This window comes from Phacochoerus africanus, chromosome 13 (assembly GCF_016906955.1).
Source record: "Phacochoerus africanus isolate WHEZ1 chromosome 13, ROS_Pafr_v1, whole genome shotgun sequence".
Classification (NCBI taxonomy): domain Eukaryota; kingdom Metazoa; phylum Chordata; class Mammalia; order Artiodactyla; family Suidae; genus Phacochoerus; species Phacochoerus africanus.
The window spans coordinates 21955146-21980615 of NC_062556.1; the positions used below are offsets into that span (position 1 = coordinate 21955146).

Consider the following 25470-nt stretch of genomic DNA (forward strand, 5'->3'; position numbering starts at 1 on the left):
AAGGACGCTGTCACAATGCGTTGAAGAGAAGCCCATACGCTTATCCAACTGAAACCCCTGGAATGGCCTGGTTCCTATTTCCCCCTAATCTTGGTCATTTGATCAACTCTTCTTTAGATTCTGGCAAATATTCCAGGATCTTTTCTCAATTTTCTCATCTCCCCTGCTTTTTTTTTTGGTTAGACTGGTTTGCTAATTGGTTTCTGCTACTTGTAACCCAAAGAATCTTCATGAGTATGAACACACACTTTTGGTGATGGCATTTTATTGATCTATATCCTGCTACTTAGTTTCAGGAAAAAAAAAATGGAAGTTTTAAAGGTAAGTTACACAAAGTGCATCCTATAACCAGAATGGGAGCCTTCTAGTTCTGATTTTGTCACTAAATAGCAGTGTTGCCTTGGAGAAGTTACTTCATATCTATTTGTATAATGAATCCAACCTCTCTTTCACTATGAAAATAAACAAAGGTAGCCTTCCTCTCTGGTTGGGAATGTTTTATTATTTATTAGTATTTATCTTGTTTGCTCTAATATGTTCTAAAAGACCTGGATATAACTAAATTTTGAGTATAAATTACAGAAAAACTGTTTCTTGGAACAACAATGAGAAAATGTTGAGAAGCTGCTGAAGACCTGAAAATATACAAACTTCTGTTCTAAACTGGACCCTCCTACTCTTAAACTCAATTTGAGATACACTCGATGTTGAAGAATGCAAGACGAATAACTGACTGGCACTTTTTCCAAGTTAAGAGCATGGCTGGTTTGGACAAGTTCAAGTGATAAGTAAGCAGGAAGAGTGCCTATTAGCATCGGCATGTAAGCGATGACGGCAGGTGTGTTAAGATGATGGTGGACATCAGGACGTGACAGGTGTTCATTTCCACAAGACCACTCTGGATCCAGTTCAACAGGGAGGCCTTTAAGAGCACTTCCAATCTGAGCTAAAACACAAAGCTGGAAACAAGATTTCTGACTGATCCTTGAGACTCTGAAGCTACTTTCTTGATTCTTATGTAACACCTGTGTCTATCATCTCTGGAAAAGTAGAGACACAATATTTCAGCAGAGCAAGAACATTTAAAAGGTAAGCCATTTTTAATATTCCTACCAGTCTCCATTGTTCTCATTTAAAAATTTTTCCTACCAGTAAAATTTTGCCTGAGGTTCACAGGGTAAAGCTGATTAAAACAAGCTACTTGGCAACTTAACAAACCAGTTGGGCGAAGGTGCAATCCTTATATTATTAAGCAGGTGTTTCTTACTGTAATCAAATTTGTGTAATGATGTTCTGATTTCTATTTAATATTCAGGAATTTTAGGAATAAAGATGATGTTCAGGTTTTAGTAAACCTACAGAGTCAAGCATTTGATTATTTACCTCGAAAGCAACAAAGTGAGTAGGTATATAAGTATTCCCCTATATTATCTGTTTATGTAACATGTTTTCTTACAATGATATTCCAATTACAAACATGCCTAATTTGCTGGGAACTCCCAATTTTAAACCAAATGCTGAAACCGTAATTTGAGGACTAGATTTAGGATGAGAAAACATTTTAGCTTCCTCACTCAAAGCACCACTCCTCAACTTTCCCCTACGGACTGGGAGAAGAAGGTGCACCTACATTCCCACACAAAGGATGTGGTGATGCTCACCGAAGAGCATCTGCGCATGACAAGACTGGCTGCTTAGGAGTGGAAAGAGGAGTGGCTACCTCGGGTACAAATCAAAGACGGAGGCCTCAGCTGTACAAACGAGTCTGGATTGTCCTATAAGTCTATGGAAGCCATAACAAACTTTTGATCAAAGAAGTAACTTAGTGAATATTTTAAAAACAAACATTTGTGGGTTTTAATGTTTACAAAGCAAGTTCACAAGTTATCACTCCTCCCATACTTCACACAAACAACAGTACCCTTTTTGCTTGTTACACCACATACATGTAATTAATCAACATAAATTCTCAAATAAAGATGTGGGCATGATGTTGTGATGCTGTATAAACACACAAAATTTCTAATCTCAAAGATGCTTTCAAGAATAGGAGGTTGACTGAAACTCAGGAATAAAATACAGCTTTATACAAAATACGAAGTAATGCTATGTTGTAATAAAAAATGAAAAGAGACAGGAAAAGCAGAGGACTGTAATAGTTTGTTTTAGTCAAACCTTCATCAAAGGGTGTTAACCGGCTCTGGCTGTTGCACTTGAAATTAGAATTTAAAAATGGCAAATGTGACTAAATGGACAGAAAAACAAATTCTTCAGGAAAGATTAAATCTCCCAGAAAAAACAACTTTTACTATAGTACTATATTACCGTTACAGAGTACCAAACACTGTGCTAGATGTGATGAGGAAGAAAAACACAGACCCCCACACCCAGAAAGCCTGTAATATAGTTGAGGGATACAATATTAATGAAATACTTCTAGACGAGCTAACAATACATTTTTTAAATCTACTGAATATGACTCAGGTTTCTTCATTTCAACCTCAGTAACACCTGTTCTTTTTACCATGTTTAGTAATAGGAATAATACCACCTACTAGTTATGACTTTCAAGATACTTTAATATACAGTGATCCTCACAACTACAGAGTAGAAATTATGCCCCCATCACTCAGAACTCCACTGAGCTAAGTTCACTTTCTAAGCTCATTGATTTCCTTAATACGGTAGTTCTTCATCTCCGCTTGCTCCTAAGAATCACCTAGGGAGCTTTTTAAAAACCACTGAGCCCACTCCCAGAAATCCTGCCTTAATCGCACTGTGTGGGCAAGAGGTATTTTTATACCCTCTCTATATGACTCTAATATGCAACAGCCAGGGTTGAGAACTGCTGCGCGCTCTCTCTCTCTTCTCCTCACCCATCTTTTCCACTATCTATATCTCTGTTAACTGTATTTTCTGGTGGTATGGGGTAACAGCTTTCAGAACTACTCAAATATTTCATCAAATCTAAGATACCATCAACTGCAATATATGCCATTATTTCACATGCCACAAGAAAGACAAAATACTACCATGCAAATTTTATAAGCCAATGATTTTAAGACATATCCTGATTTCAGAAATGCCAAATGTGAAAAAGTGTGCAATATGATAGAGTTCCCCTTCCCTGATTTATAATCACTCTACTCTACTCTGTGAGTGAGAAACTCCATTTCCTCCTCTGAACCATCATCTTCTGGCCTGCTGGTCCTGCCCCCCGGCACCCCTATCCCGCACACAGCATCTCATCACTAAAGACACAAGGAGATCTAAAGAGAAGATGATAACAGGAACAGTGGCAGGGGACAGCATTTGGGAGCAGAGACACTTTTGGTCACAGATTTCATAACAACATTAACTTTACAAGTTTTCAGAGTCATGTCCCTCATGTGAGATCATAGACAACAGTTATTAACTTAAAATATCTTCCGAAAGAGAAGGCAAAATTTTGTTTTGCCAAATAGCACTATAAAAATGAGTTCTATACAATAATATAATTTCAGTGTTCATTTGATGGCTCATAGAAGTGCTCTGCTCATCTGGTTACAATAAAATTTTCCAGTGAATAATAATGCATAGTCTGCAATTCAAAAAAAAAAAAAAAAGAGCAGACTCATTTTTAAAAACTTAAATGACTTCTACTTACAGGATTATGAAACACAGGTTTCCCCTGAAACTTTCATCTCCCAAAGCACATTTAAAATATGAATGAATATGATTTGTAAATTGTTTTCAAGATGACCTCTGTAATGAAAATCAAAGAAATATGCAAAGGAATTTTGCTGGGACTTGTTTAATCGTTGTTTTTGTTTGTTTGTTTGCTTTTTAGGGCCACACCTGCAGCATATGGAGATTCCCAAGCTAGGGGTTCAATCGGAGCTACAGCTGCCAGCCACAGCCACACAGGATCCAAGTCATGTCTACAACCTACACCACAGCTCACGGCAATGCCAGATCCTTAACCCACTGAGTGAGGCCAAGGAACGAACCCACCACCTCATGGTTTCTAATCACATTCGTTTCTGCTGTGCCACGACAGGAACTCCTAATCAATCATTTTTATTTGGATACAAAGTGCTTTAATCTTTTCTACAGTCAAGTGAGGCTTAAAAATTTGCCTATGTTAGCAAAGTTTCCTGGGCTTCTTTGAAGACTTAGTTCAACACTACAAAACACTTACAAGTGTATTCATCTGACTGGAATTACACACCCACATCACGTTCCTGCCAGATGCTATAGTGAGTGAGTCTCAGGGGCATTCAAGCACTTTGCATAGCTGGTGAGAATCTGTGGTCAATCACCTCCATTAGGTAGCTGAGGCAGGACTTGTGCTGATGCGACAAGCCCAGTAGTAGACAACATCTAATGCAGAAGCATTGTATTTCAAAATGAAACTAAAATTTTGACATTCAAATAGAATTAGATTAACACAGAAAAACCCTTGATTCTTAAAATATGTTAAAACATTACACGGTTACTTATTTTTATTTTTTTATTTTTGTGTCTTTTCTAGGGCCTCACATGCAGCATTATGGAGGTTCCCAGGCTAGGGGTCGAATCGGAGCTGTAGCCGCTGGCCTACACCACAGCCTCAGCAACCTGGGATCCGAGCTGCGACTGTGACCTACACCACAGCAACACCGGATTCTTAATCCACTGAGCAAGGCCAGGGATCGAACCCACAACCTCAAGGTTCCCAGTTGGATTCATTAACTACTGAGCCACAACGGGAACTCCTATTTTTATTTTTTAACAACAAAAAAAAAGAGGCTAAAGCAACATGATTATAGCTGACTATCAAAATGAATGCTCCGCACATTCAATGCTATTGACAGGATGCTATGAAGAAGAAAGCCACGCATTAAAAAGAAAAACTTAGCTTGTGAAAGGCATAGGAAGGTCAAGCCAAAACGGAATCAGAGGACATGAAAGTCAGATGGCTAAATGGTAGCCAGATTTTGGAAAATGAACAAAGATATCATCACAGAATCAAGTAGACAGGTATCACATTCAAGTGAAGAAGAAAGACATAGATCAATAAGCCTTAAAAAATGTGGCGAGGAGTTCCCGTCGTGGCGCAGTGGTTAACGAATCCGACTAGGAACCATGAGGTTGCGGATTCGGTCCCTGCCCTTGCTCAGTGGGTTAACAATCCGGCATTGCTGTGAGTTGTGGTGTAGGTCGCAGACGCGGCTCGGATCCCGAGTTGCTGTGGCTCCGGTGTAGGCTGGCGGCTACAGCTCCAATTCGACCCCTAGCCTGGGAACCTCCATATGCCGCGGGAGCGGCCCAAGAAATAGCAACAATAACAACAACAACAACAACAAAAAAGACAAAAGACAAAAAAAAAAAAGCGATAGCTTCTTTTTTTTTTTTTTGCTTTTCTTAGATTCGTTTCCGCTGTGCCATGAGAACTCCAGGAGAGAGCTTCTTGGTAAGGTTCCACTTCCTTCCATGGCAGGGGAATATCTCTGGCATGCAAATGGAGCAAGGACATATTATGATGATGTCCTGTGTCAATCATAGCGGTGACAATGACCTCGTTTCCCATCAATGGTTGGTAGATAGATGGGAATTACCACTGGCCTGGGATGAGTTCTGCCTAATGCAGACAGTGGAAGATTAGCGTCACCATGTAGTGGAAACATTTTGCTAAAATTTGGTTTGGCATTAGGCCTAACCAATGATATACTCATACCAAGAACCTGACAATGGCACTGTTTAAACCCTCAGAGTTGGCTATCATCAACAGGAACACAAATAACGAATGTCAGTAAGGATGTGGAGAAAAGACAACTCTCATACACTGTTGATGGGAATGTAAACTGGTGCAGCCACTGTGGAAACCAGCAAGGAGGTTCCTCAAAAAACTAAAAATAGAGCTATCATATGATCTAGCAATTCTAGTCCTGGGTATATACATGAAAAAGTGAAAAGATAATGCATCCCAATGTTCACAGCAGTATACTATTTACAATTGTCAAGATATGGAAGCAACCTAAGTGTCCATCAACAGATGAATAGACAAAGAAGATGTGGTAACACACACACACTGGAGTAGTACTCAGCCATAAAAAAGAACAAAGTTTTACCACTTGCAACAACACGGATAGAACTGTAGGATATTATAATAAGTGAAGTCAGACAGAAAAAAGACAAACACTATATGATAACATTTATATGTAAGAACTAAAAAAAAAAAATTAAAAAAAGTCAGATAACACCACATGCTGGAAAAGATGTGGGGAGACAGGAACCCACAGGCACTGCAGTGGGAGAATGCATAGACAGAGCTGATCTTAGGAGTCATGTGGCAATTCTAATTGAAGCAGAACATGGCCAACAAGCCCTGCTCTGGGAATCTACTGCACAAACTTTCAGAAACATGCTTGAAATTGTTCATCTCAGCAAGGAATTGAGGCAACCTGGGTATCCAATACTATGCAAGCAAAAGCAACATTTACCGGATGCAAAAGTGTTGAAATTATTATTGTGCCATCCAGAAGTGGTGCAACAGATATATATACAGCAGCATGAACTAATGAAAAAAAAAAGCTGAATGAAAAAAAGAAACAGATGTATAGATAAACATATGAGAAAATAAATAAATCTTCAAAGTTGGCTAAAGGGCTATTTTATGTGTGATTACAAATGTCTATGACAGACACTTTGCTTTGTTTTTGTCTTTTTAGGGCCACACCTGCAGCATATGGAAGTTCCCAGGCTAGGGTTGAACTAGAGCTACAGCTGCTGGCCTGCACCACAGCCACAGCAACGCCAGATCCGAGCCACATCTGCAACCTACACCACAGCTCATGGCAACACTTAACAGTGCCAGGCATCAAACCCGTGTCATCATGGATACTAGTCGAGTTTGTCACCACTAAGCCCCACTGGAACTCCTATGACAGACACTTTTTTTTTTCTTTTTTCTTTTTTTTGTCTTTTTGCCATTTCTTGGGCCACTCCCTCGGCATATGGAGGTTCCCAGGCTAGGGGTCCAATCGGAGCTGTAGCTGCCAGCCTACGCCAGAGCCACAGCAACAGGGGATCCGAGCCGCATCTGCAACCTACACCACAGCTCACGGCAACGCTGGATCGTTAACCCACTGAGCAAGGGCAGGGACCGAACCCGCAACCTCATGGTTCCTAGTCAGATTCGTTAACCACTGTGCCACGACAGGAACTCCATATGACAGACACTTTTAAAAAATATATCTTTCTGCATGCAAAGCAGATGAAATCTTCAGGTCTAGTGGTCGAGTGGATCTAAGTGAGCTAACCTGTGAAGGGCAAGTTAAGCCCCTCTGCTGAAACCATAGAACTGATTAATTCCAGTTCGTGCTGGCAGTGAGGCAGAGAAACAGTCACATCAGCTGTGGATGTTTGCCCTGAAACACTTATCAGCACCATTTTTACAGTTTTTAGGGCCATGTGGACTTGAATGACACAACCCCTCCCACCCACCAGCCCCCAAAATAGGCAAATATAAGCTTAGACTAAAAAGTAGACAACCTGGCTCTCCCCTAGGGGGCATATGTACAACCACAGCAGCAATGATCAAGAGTCCTGCAATTTCTGTAAAAGGCAATCATCTTGCTTTAATGGGGATGGAGGAGTAATGCAGAGATGGTGGGGCCTACTTGGTACCATTTTTCTTTCTTAAGATTGCAAGTTGGGAGCAAGAGGACATAAATGAAAAGTCCTGTTTTCATTTAGAAACTATCAGTTTCTAGAGAGGCACTAGCACAAGGCTTCTATCACACTACTGTTGCCAGGCCACGGATGGCAAACAAATCATATGGGTCAGGTGTGCAGGAGCCAAGAACACCAGAGTAATGACTAAAGTAAGAAAAAGCAGTCAAGGGTTAGAGGCACATGATGAGGTGGTTCAGGGCCTGTCAAGGCAAGCCAGCAGAAACAAAGAATCAGTAGTTTTGAAAGACAGGAAGCACAAATCAGAAGTGAGCAAGTTGGCATGTGGTCCTAGGGTGATGGCTGAAGAAGTCAGTGGTCCAACTTCTTGCAGTCTTGCCTTCCGCCCCCTCTCCCCCATGGAAGCCCTGCCTCTAGCAGCACCAGCTTTAAGGCTTCCCCACGAAGGCATCTGGAAATGGGCCAAACAGTGTGTAAGGAAGCAGACTAAGCCTTACAGAGAATGCAACTATACCACTTTAAACATACAAAGAAAATTCCAGCATAGTCTCCACCACTACCAACAGTTATATTCTATTGATTCTGATGCTCCATAAAGTTCACTAAAAGAGGACTATACCTGTAAGTGAAACTGGCATGCCCTCACTGACTTTGCTATTACATGCTGCTATTCTTATGCACTATTTTTTTTTTCTTTTTTTGTTTTTTTTTAGGGCGGAACCTGTGACATACGGAAGCTCCCAGGCTAGGGGTTAAATTGGAGCTGCAGCTGCTGGTCTATGCCACAGCCACAGCAACTTGGGATGCGAGCCACATCTGTGACCTATACCACAGCTCATGGCAATGCTGGATCCTTAACCCACTGAGTGAGGCTGGGGAACACGCATCCTCATGGATACTAGTCAGCCTCCTTATCCATTGAGCCATGATGGGAATTCCTGCAAATAGTGCACCGACTATTAACATAAGAATTACATGAATATATTTTTAGGTTGCAACCCCCCCAAATCTTTTCAATATTTCAGAAAAAAAAGATCCATAGGTAAGACTTGATTTCAAAAACACAAAATCAGCACATCTGAAATTGTTACAATATACAAGCAAACTCTTCTCAAATGATGCAGTATTGAGAAGAAGCTTTAGACTGTTAGCTTACTATTAACAGACTATAAAGTTCTGGATAAAACACTAAAAACTCTCTAGAAAGCAACCTTATCTTTGGTGAAATTTTATCTTTGGTTCGATGTCACAGTCTCTCAGCAGAAACTCAGCCCTAAAAATGCTATGCCTCAGATTTCTAGTTTAATTTCAAAGGAATTTCTGACAAATTCGAAACAAAAAGACTCAATTCAAAAAGTGCTATAATTAAAAATAAAATGTTTTTTACCTGAAGAAAATCTAACATTGTTTAGAGAAAATACAAGGCAAGCATTTTTAGAAGAATCTGTACCAATATTTTATCAACGCAAAGTTGAAAAAATTATATATATATATCTTTAATGTAATAAAAACATAAATCAACTTAACAACATCTAAAGTCCAATTCTGAGAACAATGCAGTTCCTCAGAATAATTCTACAGGTGGAATACAAGTGCAAGGGGGACGATGTTCTCATTTCTTACCACTGGGCCTTTAAATTCTAGAAATGAGAACTCAGACCTCTAAAATGCTTTGGAAGCCAGTTACAGGGGAAGGAGGAAAAAAAGGAGGAAAAAAAAACATACACTGTTCTAGCTCCAAAAAAAAAAAAAAAAAAAAGCTAGGCTTTGGTCTTTTCTCTCTCTCTCTTTGTGAACAATGAAAACAAACCAACAAAAAAATAGCAGCAAAAGAAACGAAACGAAACTAACTTGGCCCATGACACTATTTTACAGCAGGTATTTTGAGTCTGTCTCTCTGCTATCTTCTCGAGAGAGCATGTGCACACACGCGCGTGCACGCACGCACACATGCGCGGGCGCACACACACAGTTACGGTATTTTCCACAGCATTCTGTCTTTGTTCAGCAGTGAGGCAGGTTTAGGATGAAACAAGCTTATACATTTTCCATAAGAAACCCCTCCCCCCAGAAAAGATTATTGCAAAGCCTATTTGATTTTTATCTTTAGGGTTAAAAAAACACCCCGAAAAACAAAGTGACAGAACGTTTTGTTAAGAAAATTTCTTCTTACTCGCTAAAGACCCCCCAAAGCAGAATTGCATGGAAATCCAATTAAATTCAAGTATAATGTCACAAAAAACAGGTTTAAATATTCTCATTTGTGTCTCTTAACATAACTAGACCACTGTGAAATGTGTGAATTTCTATAGGACAGAAAATTCCATACACCCAAGTCTTTTCTCTTTGGGTTTCCTATTTATGATTTCCTTTAAAAAATGATACTAATGCAACATACATCATTCTCCAAAAGATGACAGTATTATTTAATATTAAGCCTGCCTGATTAATAACTTAAAAGACATTTAGAAGTGGCTAAAAATTCACACTTAGCTGGAGAATTAAACATTAGTAACTGCTTAAATGCCAACAGAAATTCAATTTACTGAGTAACTTTTATTACTTCAAAGAATACACATGAAAGTCTTTTCACAGCAAGTTCCTTCCCTGATACGGTTAAATGCAAATTATCTTTTTTCCGCCTTACTCCAGAATGCTCCTGCACACATAGCTGATACGCCACCTACTGCAAAACCGAGCTGACAGCGCAGGCGATGCTGCCAGCATTTCCATTCCATCACCAGGCTGGGGCTGAATAAAGGCGTGTTTGTGTGGTAGTGTTTCTTTTTTAAAAATCTCAAAGCCAAGAAGAACAAGCTGCAATTGCATTTTCGAACATGGAGCGTAAAATAAACAGAAGAGAAAAAGAAAAGGAGTATGAAGGGAAACATAACAGCCTGGAAGACGCTGACCAGGGCAAGAACTGCAAATCCACCCTGATGACCCTCAACGTTGGTGGATACTTATACATTACTCAGAAACAAACACTGACCAAGTACCCAGACACTTTCCTTGAAGGTATAGTGAATGGGAAAATCCTCTGCCCGTTTGATGCCGACGGTCATTATTTCATAGACAGGGATGGGCTCCTCTTCAGGCATGTTCTAAACTTCCTACGAAATGGAGAACTTCTACTGCCCGAAGGCTTTCGAGAAAATCAACTGCTTGCACAAGAAGCAGAATTCTTTCAGCTCAAGGGACTGGCAGAGGAGGTGAAGTCCAGGTGGGAAAAAGAACAGCTGACACCCAGGGAGACTACTTTCTTGGAAATAACAGATAACCACGATCGCTCGCAAGGACTGAGGATCTTCTGTAATGCTCCTGATTTCATATCAAAAATAAAATCTCGTATTGTTCTCGTATCCAAAAGCAGGCTGGATGGATTTCCAGAGGAGTTTTCAATATCATCAAATATCATTCAGTTTAAATACTTCATAAAGTCCGAAAATGGCACTCGGCTTGTCCTGAAGGAAGACAACACCTTTGTCTGCACCTTGGAAACTCTGAAGTTTGAGGCCATAATGATGGCCTTAAAGTGTGGTTTCAGACTGCTGACCAGCCTGGATTGTTCCAAAGGGTCAATTGTTCACAGCGATGCACTTCATTTTATCAAGTAATTACCTGTGTCATGAACAAAGGCAACAAGCATGCAGCCAGCAAGCTTCGGAAAACCACAGCATCAGAGGCATCCCAAATAACGTGCCCAGCTAGCTCTGTACTCAGAGCCCTGCTGCTAATCAATTACTGTGAGCTAACGGTATGTAAATCCTATTGCTAAAGATGTCCTTCTCTAGGGTGTTCTGCAGATCAGACTCGTACACTTAAAGTGAGAACAGTGATCCTCTACATAGTGTAAATAAAGACTGAATGCTTTTGCTATTTGTTTATTTTTCCTTAAGCTGTCGTTCAATCAGAATGTCTTGGGTACTTGCACAATGAACAAGCATCATGTACGTTATCTATCGTGCTTTTAAATAAATGGTAACAAAATATTTTTAAGGGACTATAAGATTTAAATCCCTTCTATTTATGGCAAAAATCTACGAAGAAACTGCACTGGCAAAATTAACCATTGAGAGCAAGATAGATGTGCAGATCTACTAAAACAGAACTGTGGTGAAACCAAGTGAGACTGTAAGAAGGTATTAAAGCTGTGGATTTCATTTTTAATGGTAGGCACCAAAAGCTTGTTCCTAGTTCCTGTATTTCATACTAGAATTATAGCTGAATTGATATATTGTTGAAAATTCCTAGAAAACTGCTTGACGACAATAAAAAAATGAAAGTGCTACTAACTTCTCTGCGTGTATTAATAATTAAAAAAGTTTACATGTGTCACTTTACCTTTTGATGACTTCACACAGTATTATGCATTGATGTGGTCAACTGCCAGGCTACAGTAATCCTGGCTGGACTCACAAGTGACAAAAATCAGGCAATTCATTTCTTTGCAGGCTGAGCTCCAATATAGCATGGATAACTTAGTCACAACAGAGAACATGGCATGAGAATAATAAAGGAGTTGATTTTCAGAATCATCCTAAATATCTATTGATTTTTCATGTTCAAAAACATCAGATGAGCATCACTAGACATTCTTCTTATGAAGAACTTTACTGATTTTTTTGGTATCTCTTTTAATGCTAAATCTCAGACTCAGTGAGTTCTGTCAATTTCTTTACTTCATGCTGAACAAGAAGTTATTTTTAAAAATAAGTTTTATATATGGCTACCTCAAACAATCCAGAAACTCAACTTTAAATGTGAGTGCATTGTTCTCCTTCCAAAGAACAGCTAAGTCATTTATTTCTATGCAACTTATCTTCATTGGCTTCTAAGAACAAATCACATCTTAAATTTGCTCCTTTAAAATTTAACCATTAAAACTGGTAATAACAATTTAAAAAACTGGTAATTAAATCTTTAACAAAATATTTCTGAAAATCTTGACTGAGTTACACAAATTGGCATATGGCATATATGCCAAAAGTGTGCTTACAAATAAAAACTTAGAATAAATTAGCAGCAGAGCCACTATTCGTTCTCAGAGCTATAACTGACTTCCCATTAACAACATCTTAGGTAATACAAAAAAGTTGGCTGTAAGTACTACAAGAAGTATTTTAAAACTCACTGTACAAAAAAGTCCTTTAAATATCCACATTAAAAACAAAAACCTCCACATCAACCACACAATCTTCTTTCTGTATAACAAGAAAACAATGTTTCTATTAGAACATCAAATTATGTTATGTGTTTAAAAATGGCTTAATCAGGATTTAAAGGAACTATGAAAACAGAGGAAAAAAAGTAAAATCGATTTTAGCAGTCACTATTATTGAACTGTTTATATACCTCTCCAGCTTATGAGCTGACTTTTCCTTGGCATTTGGACTTTGTAATGAAAAAAAAAAAAAAAAAAAGGTAGTGATTTAATGTCAAAGCAAGATTTTCTCTAACAAGGTTTCATCACAGATAATAAAAACAGCCCTGACAAATCTTTTTACAGGAGATACAGTTGAACAAATCTCCTTAAAGCATTATAAGTAAGGCTTTTGCATCAATTCACAAAAAGAAAATTTAACTGTCAAAATTATTACTGGTAGAAACCATTACTTAAAGAAATTTGTCCCTCATTTTTATGTACACCTCTAAAAAATCATTTCTGGAATGCATTTAATTCCTCTCTCAAACTTTTGATAAATTATAATATTCTAAAACAACTTAGTAAAAGGAAATATGGCTAGATTGATTACTTCTGTTAACTTTTCACAAATGTATCTTTTGAAACCTACAATCACTTGTATTTATATGTTCAGGTGCCTAAATATTTTTAATATAGAAAATACCTACTTTAAAATTTTTCACTGTAAAAAAAAAACTTAAAAAAACTTTCCATTCAAAAAACACAAAAAATTGTACAAAATGGCAATTATAAGTCAGGGTGAAGCTGTCATAATATTTTTGTTTGCAGTCAATGAATTTCTTCCTCAAATCTTTTCTCATAAGCAAATACTGCTCCAAAGAATAAATCCAAAAGTGACTATATTCTTTTCCAAAAGGAAGTTAAGAAATAAAAAAGAGGCTACTGTACTTGCCATGAGCCAAACACATACACTCGTGTATTCGGAATTATATCACACAGTGATTCTAGTATTGCTCTTGAAATATGAAAAACAAACACATAGCTTATGGTATACCGTATTTCTAAAATGCACATGGATGGCAGTGTGCAGAACAAATGAAGTGAAACATTTAAGAGACTTTTCAAATAATATAAAAAAGATGACTACCATTGCAGACTGAAGATCAAGATACCAATTAAGCTTGTTGTTATTTTTTTTAAAAGAAAACTGCTTATATTTCAAATGCTATTTTTAAGATGATAAAAGGTAACATTTATTGTCTTATTACATGCCAGATACCAAGCTATGAACATACATTATCTCAATTAATCCTCATGGTGACCCTAAGAAAGGTACTATTATTATTTCCTTCTCACAGATGAAGAAAAAAACTTAGAGGGCTAGGGAACCTGCTCAGATCACAGAGTTAATGAGAGGTAAAGGTGGAACCAACATTTGGAACCCAGTTCCACAGACAACAGGAACCATGTCGGCTTTCAAAGACCAATTATTTCTCTAACACCTACAACCTGGCACAAAACAGGCATTCGTGAAGTACATGCTAAATAAAAATTACCAAAACATAGGTTTGCCTCACCTGATAAAAAAAAATCTTACAATCCAGGTGTTCTTAAAATGTTGAGAAAAAAGCTGAATTTGGGGAAAGCAAATAATATTTTAAATGTCATGTCGTGTCATTTGAAGAACATGATATGAGTCATCTCACAAGAATAAAGAATATCCTAAATTTGTACACTGGCAAATCTAGTTTCCACATGTCAGGTTTGCTGAAAAGGAGGGTTACTTTTTGTGATGTGTACAGTCCATAGGACCGGATGTGTTATGAGGGAAAAACACAGCACACTGAAATACACAGGGCTCTGGAGTCAGACTTGGGTTCAAATTCAACTAACTTCTACTAACTTGCTTACATGACCATAGGCAAGATTTTTCACTTCTTTGAACTTCAACATCCTCACAGTAAAATGGAGATAATGATGATTAGCATTAATAAGGCTTAAATTAAATTCCAAATTACATGTAAAATGCCTCACCCATCACAGACTTCCCGTAATCACTGGTTATTATCTTATCCAGCATAAAGGTATCTTCACGACATAACCATGAGTAACAGGCACAAAAATGCACATTAACATTAATTAGGCTTTCAACTTAGGAACAGAATAGAGAACTTTCAACAAATGCATGCTTAATACTGTGATGAATACTATAAGATACAAGAAGCTACTTTAAAGTGCTACAGGCAAATACAGTTTTCAATTTTACTAGTTTAAAAATACATATGATAAGTTTTTCCTGGGACTTTTAATCTTCTAGCTTCATGTACAAAAATCTGTAAGAGCAAAATAATCATTGCAGCTGTTTTATCAGCAATTTAAAATCAGTCAGCAATACTACATGTGTAATCACACTCCTAAAGATACCCCTGTCTAGTAAATTATGATCAAATGCCTTAAACTGCAATGATGTCAGTCAAGGTTAAAATGAGAGCAACTGAAACATAACTATCTTTGCAAATAAACAAAAATATAATATGGACTATCCAAAACAGCATGCAACTTAGAAATTATTTAGCTTTGAAATACATAACAGCTACTTCTATAGTAGACTTATCTTCCTAATCATATTTTGCTTAAGCTAACAATAAAATTAATTTTTTCTGTGAACAAATACTAAGGGGATAGTGATAAAGGAAGATGCACTGGGCAGAGGGAAATATTTAAGACGAAATTTTAAATTTGCCTAAAATAATTCATAAAGAGGTAACTGTATTTCTACTTCTTTTCTTTGCAAGGATACAAAATAGTTTAAGAGTTTCTATCAAACAAAAATCACTGATATAAATCTTATAAACTATTATAAATGACTTACATTTAAATTTTTCCAACAATGCAAAACCACTGTATTACGCATTCTGTGCATAAAATATGGCTCTAGATTTATCTAAATCACTCATTTTAGAAAAAAATATTGAACTGGATATTAAAGAGCTGGACAATTACACTTATTACCTGTCTTAAAAAACTGTTCCCTAGCATAAATCAAAACACTATTAAACTAACAATACAGTAGGTTTTTCGAAACTGAGGATTCCAGATCATTCAGTTACATTTAAAGCAAGTTTTACTAGTTACTTTTTTTTAAAAAAAGATCTAGTTAATTCTGCAAATTCCTTTTTGAAGACGGTCCAACTTTTCAAAAGTAATTTTGATTATGGTCCTACAGAATCTTTAGCACATATTTCTGTACATCATTAAAGTATAAAATTGAGCAAGTCTACTTTTTAAAAAAGAATGCCACCCTACTGATTTTGCCTCATTATAAAAGAGGTTTATTAACCATTTTTAAAGGTTCTTAAAATTTTGCTGAATGACAATAACTTTAATCTCAATGGTTGCTTGAGTTTGATAATCTACTATGATTTAATGTGGTTTTACAAAGAACTACACCATTTAGCACTTTCTTTAGATACCATAACATATGATGAATTTTCATTTATATTTATTTTTAACTTTAAATTAAAATTAAGTGGGAATGCAGACATCCATGGTCCTATATCCTAAAAAAACTACTTTGATTTTTGCTTATTTTTTCTACCCAAGTGTAGATATTTTAAAAGAAACCACTATAGAAAGAAAAAGGAAAGATTACATATAGCTGCCTGCAGAAATAATTTTTTTTTTATATTTTGGCCCCTTCTGTGGCATGCAGAAGTTCCCAGGCCAGGGACTGAACTTGTGCCACAGCAGTAACAACAATGGACCCTTAACCAGCTTAAGCCACCAGGGAACTCCAGAAATAATTATTAGTAAAGGTTGATGATTACTGGAAAGAATGACCAAGAGAATCTAAAAGTAACAAGTAAATGATTTTTAAAACAAAACTAGATGGAGCATGATGGAGGATAATGTGAGAAAAAGAATGTATTTATGTGACTGGGTCACTTTGCTGTACAGCAAAAAGATGACAGAACACTGTAAACCAACTATAATGGAAAAAATAAAAATCATTTAAAAATAAACTAAAAAAATGCAACCACAGGCATTTCTGATATATACATGTTCACCTGTTATAACACAGTCAGAAAGTAACACATTGGTATTCAATATAAAAATATTCAGCTACCTTGAGGAATTCCTGTCGTGGCTCAGCAGAAACAAATCCGACTAGGAACCATGAGGTTGCGGGTTCGATCCCTGGCCTTGCTCAGTGGGTTAACCATCTGGCGTTGCCGTGAGCTGTGGTGTAGGCTGCAGATGAGGCTTGGATTCCGCATTGCTGCGCTTCTGGCGTAGGTCGGCAGCTACAGCTCCGATTCGACCCCTAGCCTGGGAACCTCCATATGCCGAGGGAGTGACCCAAGAAACCCTGAAATCTGCTACCCTAGATCCTCCCAATCTTTCATAAAATTAAATAAAGAAGGACAGAATCAATGCCAGTGCTTGGTCAATCTTTCGGGACTGAACACACACCTAAGTTGCTAATAATATCTTCTGCTTGCCTTCACATTAATGAAAGACCTCTTTTAAACTTTATTGTAAGCTAATACAGGCAAAAGCAATTCATTTTCTTAGACCTGTATTTTATTTATTTTTATATTCACTTATATATTTTAAATATGCATTCTATACCTGCTAAAGTTGTTGCTTTTTTTTTTTTTTAAGGCCACACCTGTGACATATGGAAGTTCCCTGGAGAAAGGGCAAATTGGAGCTGCAGCTTCAGGACTATGAGCCACAGCTACAGCAACGTGGGATCTGAGCTGCATCTGCAACCTACACAGCAGCTTGTGGCAATGATGGAACCTTAACCCACTGAGTAAGGCCAGGGTTGAACTCACATCCTCATAGACACTATGTTGGGTTCTTAACCCACTAAGCCACGATGGGAACTCCTTAGACCTATATTTAAAAACATATTTATACTGGATACTTATTTAAATCCATCTTTATAGCTTAAGACTCTTATACCTTTAAAAGTCTATTGCTCATCTCTGTTCAAAATCCTAACCTATACAATTACGGGCTCATATGTGCAGAATAATAATTAATAACAACAAGAATAATTAACAAATAAAAGTACAATAAAGATGAATAAAAGGTTAGTAACGTTTACTGAACATTAAATCATGCCAAGCACTTTGCTAAAAACACTTTGTTATTGCTACATCTAATTCACAAACGGAGAAAGTTTGGCAAAGAAGTGTGTCAAAGGCTTCAGAGCTACTAATGAGAGACTGAGAAGGGTTTTCATTCATCAGTCAGGTTCTAGAATCCACTCTCCATTATTATCACATACATTCTGTCAACCCAAATTCTCCTTCTAGCTTTGAAAAGTAGAAAATTGCTTTTTCCTCCATCTACGAAAAACAGTGTTCATCAAACAATTTTATAATATAAACATGATTTAGGGGTGAGATGCCTATTAGCTCATCGGAAAACTATTTATAAGAATATGAGGAAGAAATGTTTATATATGTAAGTAAATAACACATTTTAAATTGTCTTATAGTTATCCACTCAAAAATTCCCCCCAAACCTCCCTAGGCCAAGTCTTCTGACTCTGATTTATTATTTGAGTATCACTTTTGTTTTTCTGATGATGATACACAGCAAATACCACATAAGAGACTGGCAATCTACCAGTGCAAAAATACACTTCTTTTAAAGAAAAGGTCCTGTCTTCCACATGTGACTACACCCTTCTGAAAAAAATATTAAGACTTACATGAAAAATTAATTGAATAATTTTTATTGAATAAAAATTTATTAAAGCAATACTTTAAATGACTTATCATTTTTACAGGATATAAGCAATACTGACCAAATTAAATCAGAGTTTATAATTAGGACAAAATGTACTATAAAAATTAGATTGAGACATCAAAGGAAATAACAGAAGAGGGGAGAAAAGAAAAAAGCAAAGTATGGTTCAATAGGCAAACCGATTCTTTCACAAAAGCATTTAGTATACAGTTTAAAAATAAACACTCGTTGGAGTTCCCGTCGTGGAGCAGTGGTTAGGGAATCTGACTAGAAACCATGAGGTTGCGGGTTCGATCCCTGGCCTTGCTCAGTGGGTTAAGGATCCGGTGTTGCCATGATCTGTGGTGTAGGTCGCAGACGCGGCTCAGATCTGGCGTTGCTATGACTCTGGTGTAGGCCAGCGGCTACAGCTCCGATTCGACCCCTAGCCTGGGAACCTCCATATGCTGCGGGAGCAGCCCTAGAAATGGCAAAAAGACAAATAAATAAATAAACAAACAAACACATTACTTTCCTATAACTCTTTGAGAAGTAAAAATATATAATACATATATCATTTATTTTCGATATATATAAAATTATAACTATATGTAAAAAACAGACACAAAATACCAGGCCTAAAATGGAGACTAAAATTCTACAATGGAGCTGAAAAGAAAATTATGCAAATTTTGTTAAAGTCACCCATAAATCCATTTTGAATAAAAGCGACCCAATGTTGAAATCTAGACAGAAATGAATGAAAATAGGTAATTCAGGAATAAAATGGCTTGATCAAAAGAACAGAAGAAAAACACAAATCTATTTATACAATTGATACCAAGGTTAAAGAGCAGGGGAATGAGTTCCAGAATGGAGTATTACTCTTAATAAAGCCTTAATAAAGTGAAAATACAATGCATGAAACTTAAGGAATTATGTTTTGAGGGAAATAATTTCCTAGTTTTCAGTAAGAAAGAATCAACAGACTGTCAAAAAGTGAAACCTGGAGTTAAAAAAATAAATGACTCCAGCCCTTAAGGTTCCCACTTCACATATACTCCCTCCACCTTCCAACTTCAGAAGCTCCTGGAAACTCCAATTTCTTATGGAAAAGAAGCATTTACTTGACATTCAACAAATCTTTCTTTTCTCTTTCTCCTGTGAATTCAAGAAAATTAACTACACTTGTTCTATTCCCTCGTAATGGTGGGCTCAGTTATTCAGATCAAATCTCCCACTAAAAACAACTATAAAAAAGCTGAATAAAATCTTGAAAGTATCAAAAAGATTACAAGATAGTAAATAATCACCACATTCTAAAGACGGAGAGCAACAACCTCTGAAGTCATGGGCTAATTCAAAGAAAACTAGATCCTTTTTTCAGACAGACTCCCAAGGCAAGTGAGGGGGACCAAAAATCAAAGTCCAGAGCCTGCACAAGGTGGAAAGCCTAACAGAAGTTCCTACTGCAAGAAATTAAAATCCCAAAAGACTAGACACACCGGGAGTTCCCGTCGTGCCTCAGTGATTAACGAATCCAACTAGGAGCCATGAGGTTGTGGGTTCGATCCTTGGCCTTGCTCAGTGGCTTAAGGATCCGGCGTTGCCGTGAGCTGTGGTATAGGTTGCAGATGCAGCTCAAATCTGGCATTGCTGTGGCTGTGGTGTAGGCCGGCTGCTACAGCTCTGATTCGACCCCTAGCCTGGGAACCTCCATATGCCGCATAAGTGGCCCAAGAAATGGCAGACAAAAAAAAAAAGACTAGACACACAGGATGAGAGTAAACACGATGTGGGGAAGCCCCCCAACATTCTATCATTTAAAACTTGCCCACTCAGGGGAGTTCCCGTTGTGGCGCAGCAGAAGCAAATCCGACTAGTAACCATAAGGTTGTGGGTTCAATCCCTGGACTCACTCAGTGGTTCAGGATCAGGCATTGCTGTGGCGGTGGTGTAGGCCAGCAGCTAAAGCCCTGATTCGACCCCTGGCCTGGGCACCTCCATATGCCGTGGGTGCGGCCCTAAAAGGCCAAAAAAAAAAAAAAAAACAACTTGCCCACTTAGTCAGACTAATCAGTGACTTCGATAACTATTTAAGAAAGGAAGAAAACCAGTCCTACATAAATTCTTCTTGGTAACAAAAAGGTCACCTTCCCAATTCATTTTATAAAGACAGTAAAACCTCAATATGAAAACTTAACAAAGACATTAGGAGAAAGAAAAATCATGGGCCAATTTTACTCATGAATATAAATGTAAAAATCTTAAATGAAAGGCAAATTGAATCTAGCAACATTTAAAAGTACTCTAAGTCAAAGTGAAGTTGAGCTTATTCCAAGAACAGAGGTTTGATTAGAAATAAAATCATAAATTAACATAATTTTCCACATTAATAGATAAATTGTAGGAGTTCCCGTTGTGGCGCAGTGGAACTGAATCTGACTAGGAACCATGAGGCTGTGGCTTCGAGCCCTGGCCTCGCTCAGTGGGTTGAGGATCCAACATTGCCATGAGCTGTGGTGTAGGCCAGCAGCAACAGCTTCTATTAGACCCCTAGCCTGGGAACCTTGTTATGCCTTGGGTGCGGCCCTAAAAGGACAAAAGACAAAAAAAAAAAAAGAAAAAGAAAGATAACTTTTATAATCATTTCATTATATACAGAAAAACTAGGAGTTCCCGGCATGGCTCCTTGGAAACCAACTAGTATCCATGAGGACGAGGGTTTGACCCCAGGCCTCACTCAGTGAGTTAAGGATCCAGTGTTGCTGTGAGCTGTGGTGTAGGTTGCAGACAGGGCTGGGATCCCGAGTTGCTGTGGCTGTGGCATAGGCTGGCAGCTGCAGCTCTGATTTGACCCCTACCTAGCCTGGAAACTTCCATATGCTGCAGGTATGGCCCTAAAAAGACCAAAAAAAAAAAAAAAAAAAAAAAGAAAAGAAAGGAAAAAGTATTTGATAAAATTCATTATCCATCCACTGACAGACTTAGCAAACTAGGAAGAAAAGGGAATTCCCTTAACTATGAGTTAAGGAAGTGTGGAGAAGAGAGAAAAGCAACATTTATTACTTGCCTAGAACTCTGAGAAATGAGATACACTATATATGTATATAGTATACATACAGTGAACTATCAAAAACAACAAACTAAAAGTTACAGCAAAGATACTTAAAGATGAAACATTAAACAGAAGTGACCCCATCATTACCCCAAATAGTACAAAAGCAAGAAAAAGAAATAAAAGGTACAAAATCTTGGGAGTTCCCGTCGTGGCTCAGTGGTTAGCGAATCTGACTAGGAACCATGAGGTTGCGGGTTCAGTCCCTGGCCTTGTGCAGTGGGTTAAGGATCCAGCGTTGCTGTGAGCTGTTGTGTATATGGTGCAGATGCAGCTCAGATCCCACATTCCTGTGGCTGTGGTGTAGGCTGGCGGCTACAGCTCCGATTCAACCCCTAGCCTGGGAACCTCCATATGCCGCGGGAGTGGCCCTAGAAATGGCAAAAAAAATTTAAAAAAAAAGGTAGAAAATCTGGAAAGAAAGACACAAAACTGATTATATTCATAGATTTTAAATTATGTTATTATAAAACTTTAAAAAATCTATAGATAAACCAATAGTATGAGTAAAGGCAGTTTTGGCAAGGTTGTTGGATATAAAGTTCAACTGTATTTCTATATGTCGGCAACAAAGAGATGATAATTTTTTTTTCTTTGCTTTTTAGGGCCACACCCGCAGCATATGGAAGTTCCCAGGCTAGGGGTCAAATCAGAGCTGCAGCTACGGGCCTACACCATAGCCACAGCAACTCGAGATCCAAGCCACGTTTGCAATCTACACCACAGCTCAGGGCAATGCTGGATCCTTAATCCACTGAGTGAGGCCAGGGATCGAACCTGCATCCTGCATCCTCGTGGATTAAGCTGCTACACAGATTCAATACAATAACCCCCTCCCTACCCTCAATCCAGACAAATCTTTTGTGGAAAATTTCAAGCTGATTCTAATTTATATGCAAATGGTGGAGGAACGACCAAGAAACTTCTGAAGAAAAACAAGGTAGGAGGGGTAGTTGCGGTCCTGGATAGTAAGAGCTATTATTGAGCTAGGAAAAGAAAAACAGTGAGGTTCTGCATAAGAATAAATGAACTAACCAATGGAACAGACAGACCTGTGCTGCAATAGTTACATACGGCAAAGATGGCACCATGCAACAGTAAGAAAAAGATGGTCTTTTTTAAAAATATGATACTCGTTCATATAGAGGAAAAATAAAATTTGATTCCTATCTCACACCAAACAGAAAAAAGAAATCCAGATAGATTACAGATCTAAATGTGAAAGACAAAACAAAAAAGCTTCTGGAAAATGATACAGGGATACCTGGAAGCTGAAACACTTCTTAAATGAGACACAAAAAGCATAAACCAGAAAGGAAAGGACTAAGAGTAAGCTGGACTGCACTAAAGGCAATAACTTGTTTATCAAAAGACACCTTTAAGAGTGAGAAGGCAAATTCAAAGTAGAAGACATTTGTAACCCATGGAACTAAGGGGTATGTCCAGAATACTTAAAAAATTACAGGAGTTCTCTTACAGTGCAGTGGGTTAGGGATTTGGCATTGTCACTGTAGCAGCTCAGGTTGCTGTTGTGGCACAGGTTTGGTCCCTGGCCTGGGAACTTAAGCCTGCCACAAGCATGGCCATAAAGAAAAAATTACAACTCAAAAAGTCAACTCAATAAGAAATGAGAAGAGATCTGAGCAAGCATTTCATAAAACAGAAAATCCAAACGGACAATAAACACATAAAAGGGGTTCAACTTCTTTAGAAATCAGGGAAATGTCAGAGTTCCCGTTGCAGCTCAGCAGAAACTAACCCAACTCGTATCCATGAATATGCAGGTTTGCTCCCTGGCCCTGCTCAGTGGGTTAAGGATCTGGAATTGCTGTGAGCTGTGGTGTAGGTTGCCAACTCAGCTTGGATCTGGCGTTGCTGTGGCTGTGACGTAGGCCAGCAGCTGTAGCTCCAATCTGACCCCTAGCCTGGGAATTTACATGTGCCACAAGTGTGGCCCTAGAAAGTAAAAATAAATAAAAATCAGGGAAATGTCACATCAAATCACAAAGATAATACCAGTTAACACTGGGGGGGGGCGGGGGGGGGGAAGGACAATACCACTGGGGAGGGACTGAGACAAAAAGGAAAAAAGAACTCACATCCACTGCTGATGGGACTATAAACTGGTGCAACTTCTTTGGAAAAGAGTTTGGCATAACCAATAGAAGTGAAAGAACACCTTGTGACAAGACAAAGTTCACACTCAGTTCATACCTTTCAAAATTTATGTACCAGGGCATGCATATAAAAATGTGATGGCAGCACTGTTGATAAGCCACACATATTCAGTAACAGTAAAAATGGATAAACTGAGTTAAATACACCCTGTGGAAAACAGCCGAGAAAATGAATAAACTACAGCTATACACAACATGGATTAGTCTCAGAAAACAATGTTCAGTGAAAAGGTCATGCCAAAAAATAGTGCATACACTACAATTTAACGTTAAAAAACAGGCAACTATTGCAGAGGAATGATGGCTTAAACGCTAAAATTACAGGGGGAGGAGTGATTATCATCAATGTTCACAGTAATGGCTACCTCCCTGGAGGAGGGAAAGAGCTCTGATAGAGGAAAGATACCCAAGAACTTCTGAGGCTGGACATGTCTTATTTCAGCTGCTTATGTTAATGCATTTTTTTCAGTATTTGTTAGTATTTTTTAATGTTTTTAAAAATTATCTATAAAGGGTAAAGAGTACACAGGATCTCTGTGTTAGCTTTTACAACAACATGTGAATCTACAATTATCTTCAAAAGTTTAAAGTAGGAGTTCCTGTGTGGCTTGGAGGGCTAAGGTTCCGCCGAGGTTGTCACTGCAGTGGCTCAGGTCCTGCTGTGGCACTGGTTTGATTCTGGTCTGGGAACTTCCACATGCCATAGGTTCGGCCAAAAAAAAAAAAAAAAGTTTAAAGTTATTTAAAAAACAAAACAAACCACAATTTCTCTTTCTCTACTTTTCTTTCTGTCTTTATGTATCTTTATGATGTACAGTTGGAATGATGCTCACCAAATGACAATTATTTCTTGATAGTAGAATTCTGGATGATTTGAATGTTCTTACACTGTTACAATGTTTTTATAACAGGCATCGCTCTTTTTATAAAAATAACAAGGCATTACTTATTTTTTTTAAAAGGCAATATAGTACAAATGTTATACTCTTAAAAGTTAAAAGACACTATTAAAAAATTAGAGAAGACCTAAATTAATGAAAAGACAACTATGTTCATGGATCAACAGACTTAAAATTATCAAAATGACAATATTCTCTAAAAGAGACAGTCATGAAAAAAAAAAAAAAGGAAGCCAGAGGACTCTCAACTTCACAATTTCAAAACTTAACTACAATCCTACAGTAATCAAGACTGTGGTACTGACATAAGGCTAGATATAGAGAACAATGGAACAGAACAGAGAATCCATTAAAAAAAAAAAACTGCTGATCAACTGATTTTCCACTACGGTACAAAGACAAATCAATAGGGAAAAGAGAGTGTTTTCAAAAAATAGTGCTTGGACAACTGGATATCCACATGCACAAGAATGAAGTTGGACTCCTACTTCATACCAAATACAAAATTAACTCAAAGTGGATTGTAACCTAAATCTAAGAGCTAAGACTACAAAACTCTTTGAACAAAGCATAGGAGTAAATATTTTGGACCAGAGTTCGGCAAAGCCTTCTTAAATATGACAACAAAAACAAAAGCAACAAAAGAAAAAACAAACTGGATTTCATCAAAATTAAAGTTTTGTGCTTTAAAGATTACCATCAAGAAAGTGAAAAGACAACATACAGGGG

At 37.7% G+C, this 25470-nt stretch overlaps 2 protein-coding genes across 2 annotated transcripts in view; one reads left to right on the plus strand and one right to left on the minus strand.

Moving 5' to 3' along the window:
- GTF2F2 (general transcription factor IIF subunit 2) overlaps positions 1-25470 on the minus strand; it is a 151477-nt gene that overhangs the window by 75893 nt on the left and 50114 nt on the right. The window lies entirely within an intron of this gene.
- On the plus strand, positions 10309-11951 carry KCTD4 (potassium channel tetramerization domain containing 4). Its single transcript, XM_047755777.1, has one exon. The coding sequence runs from the start codon at positions 10494-10496 to the stop codon at positions 11271-11273; it is 780 nt and encodes a 259-aa protein (XP_047611733.1). The 5' UTR covers positions 10309-10493; the 3' UTR covers positions 11274-11951.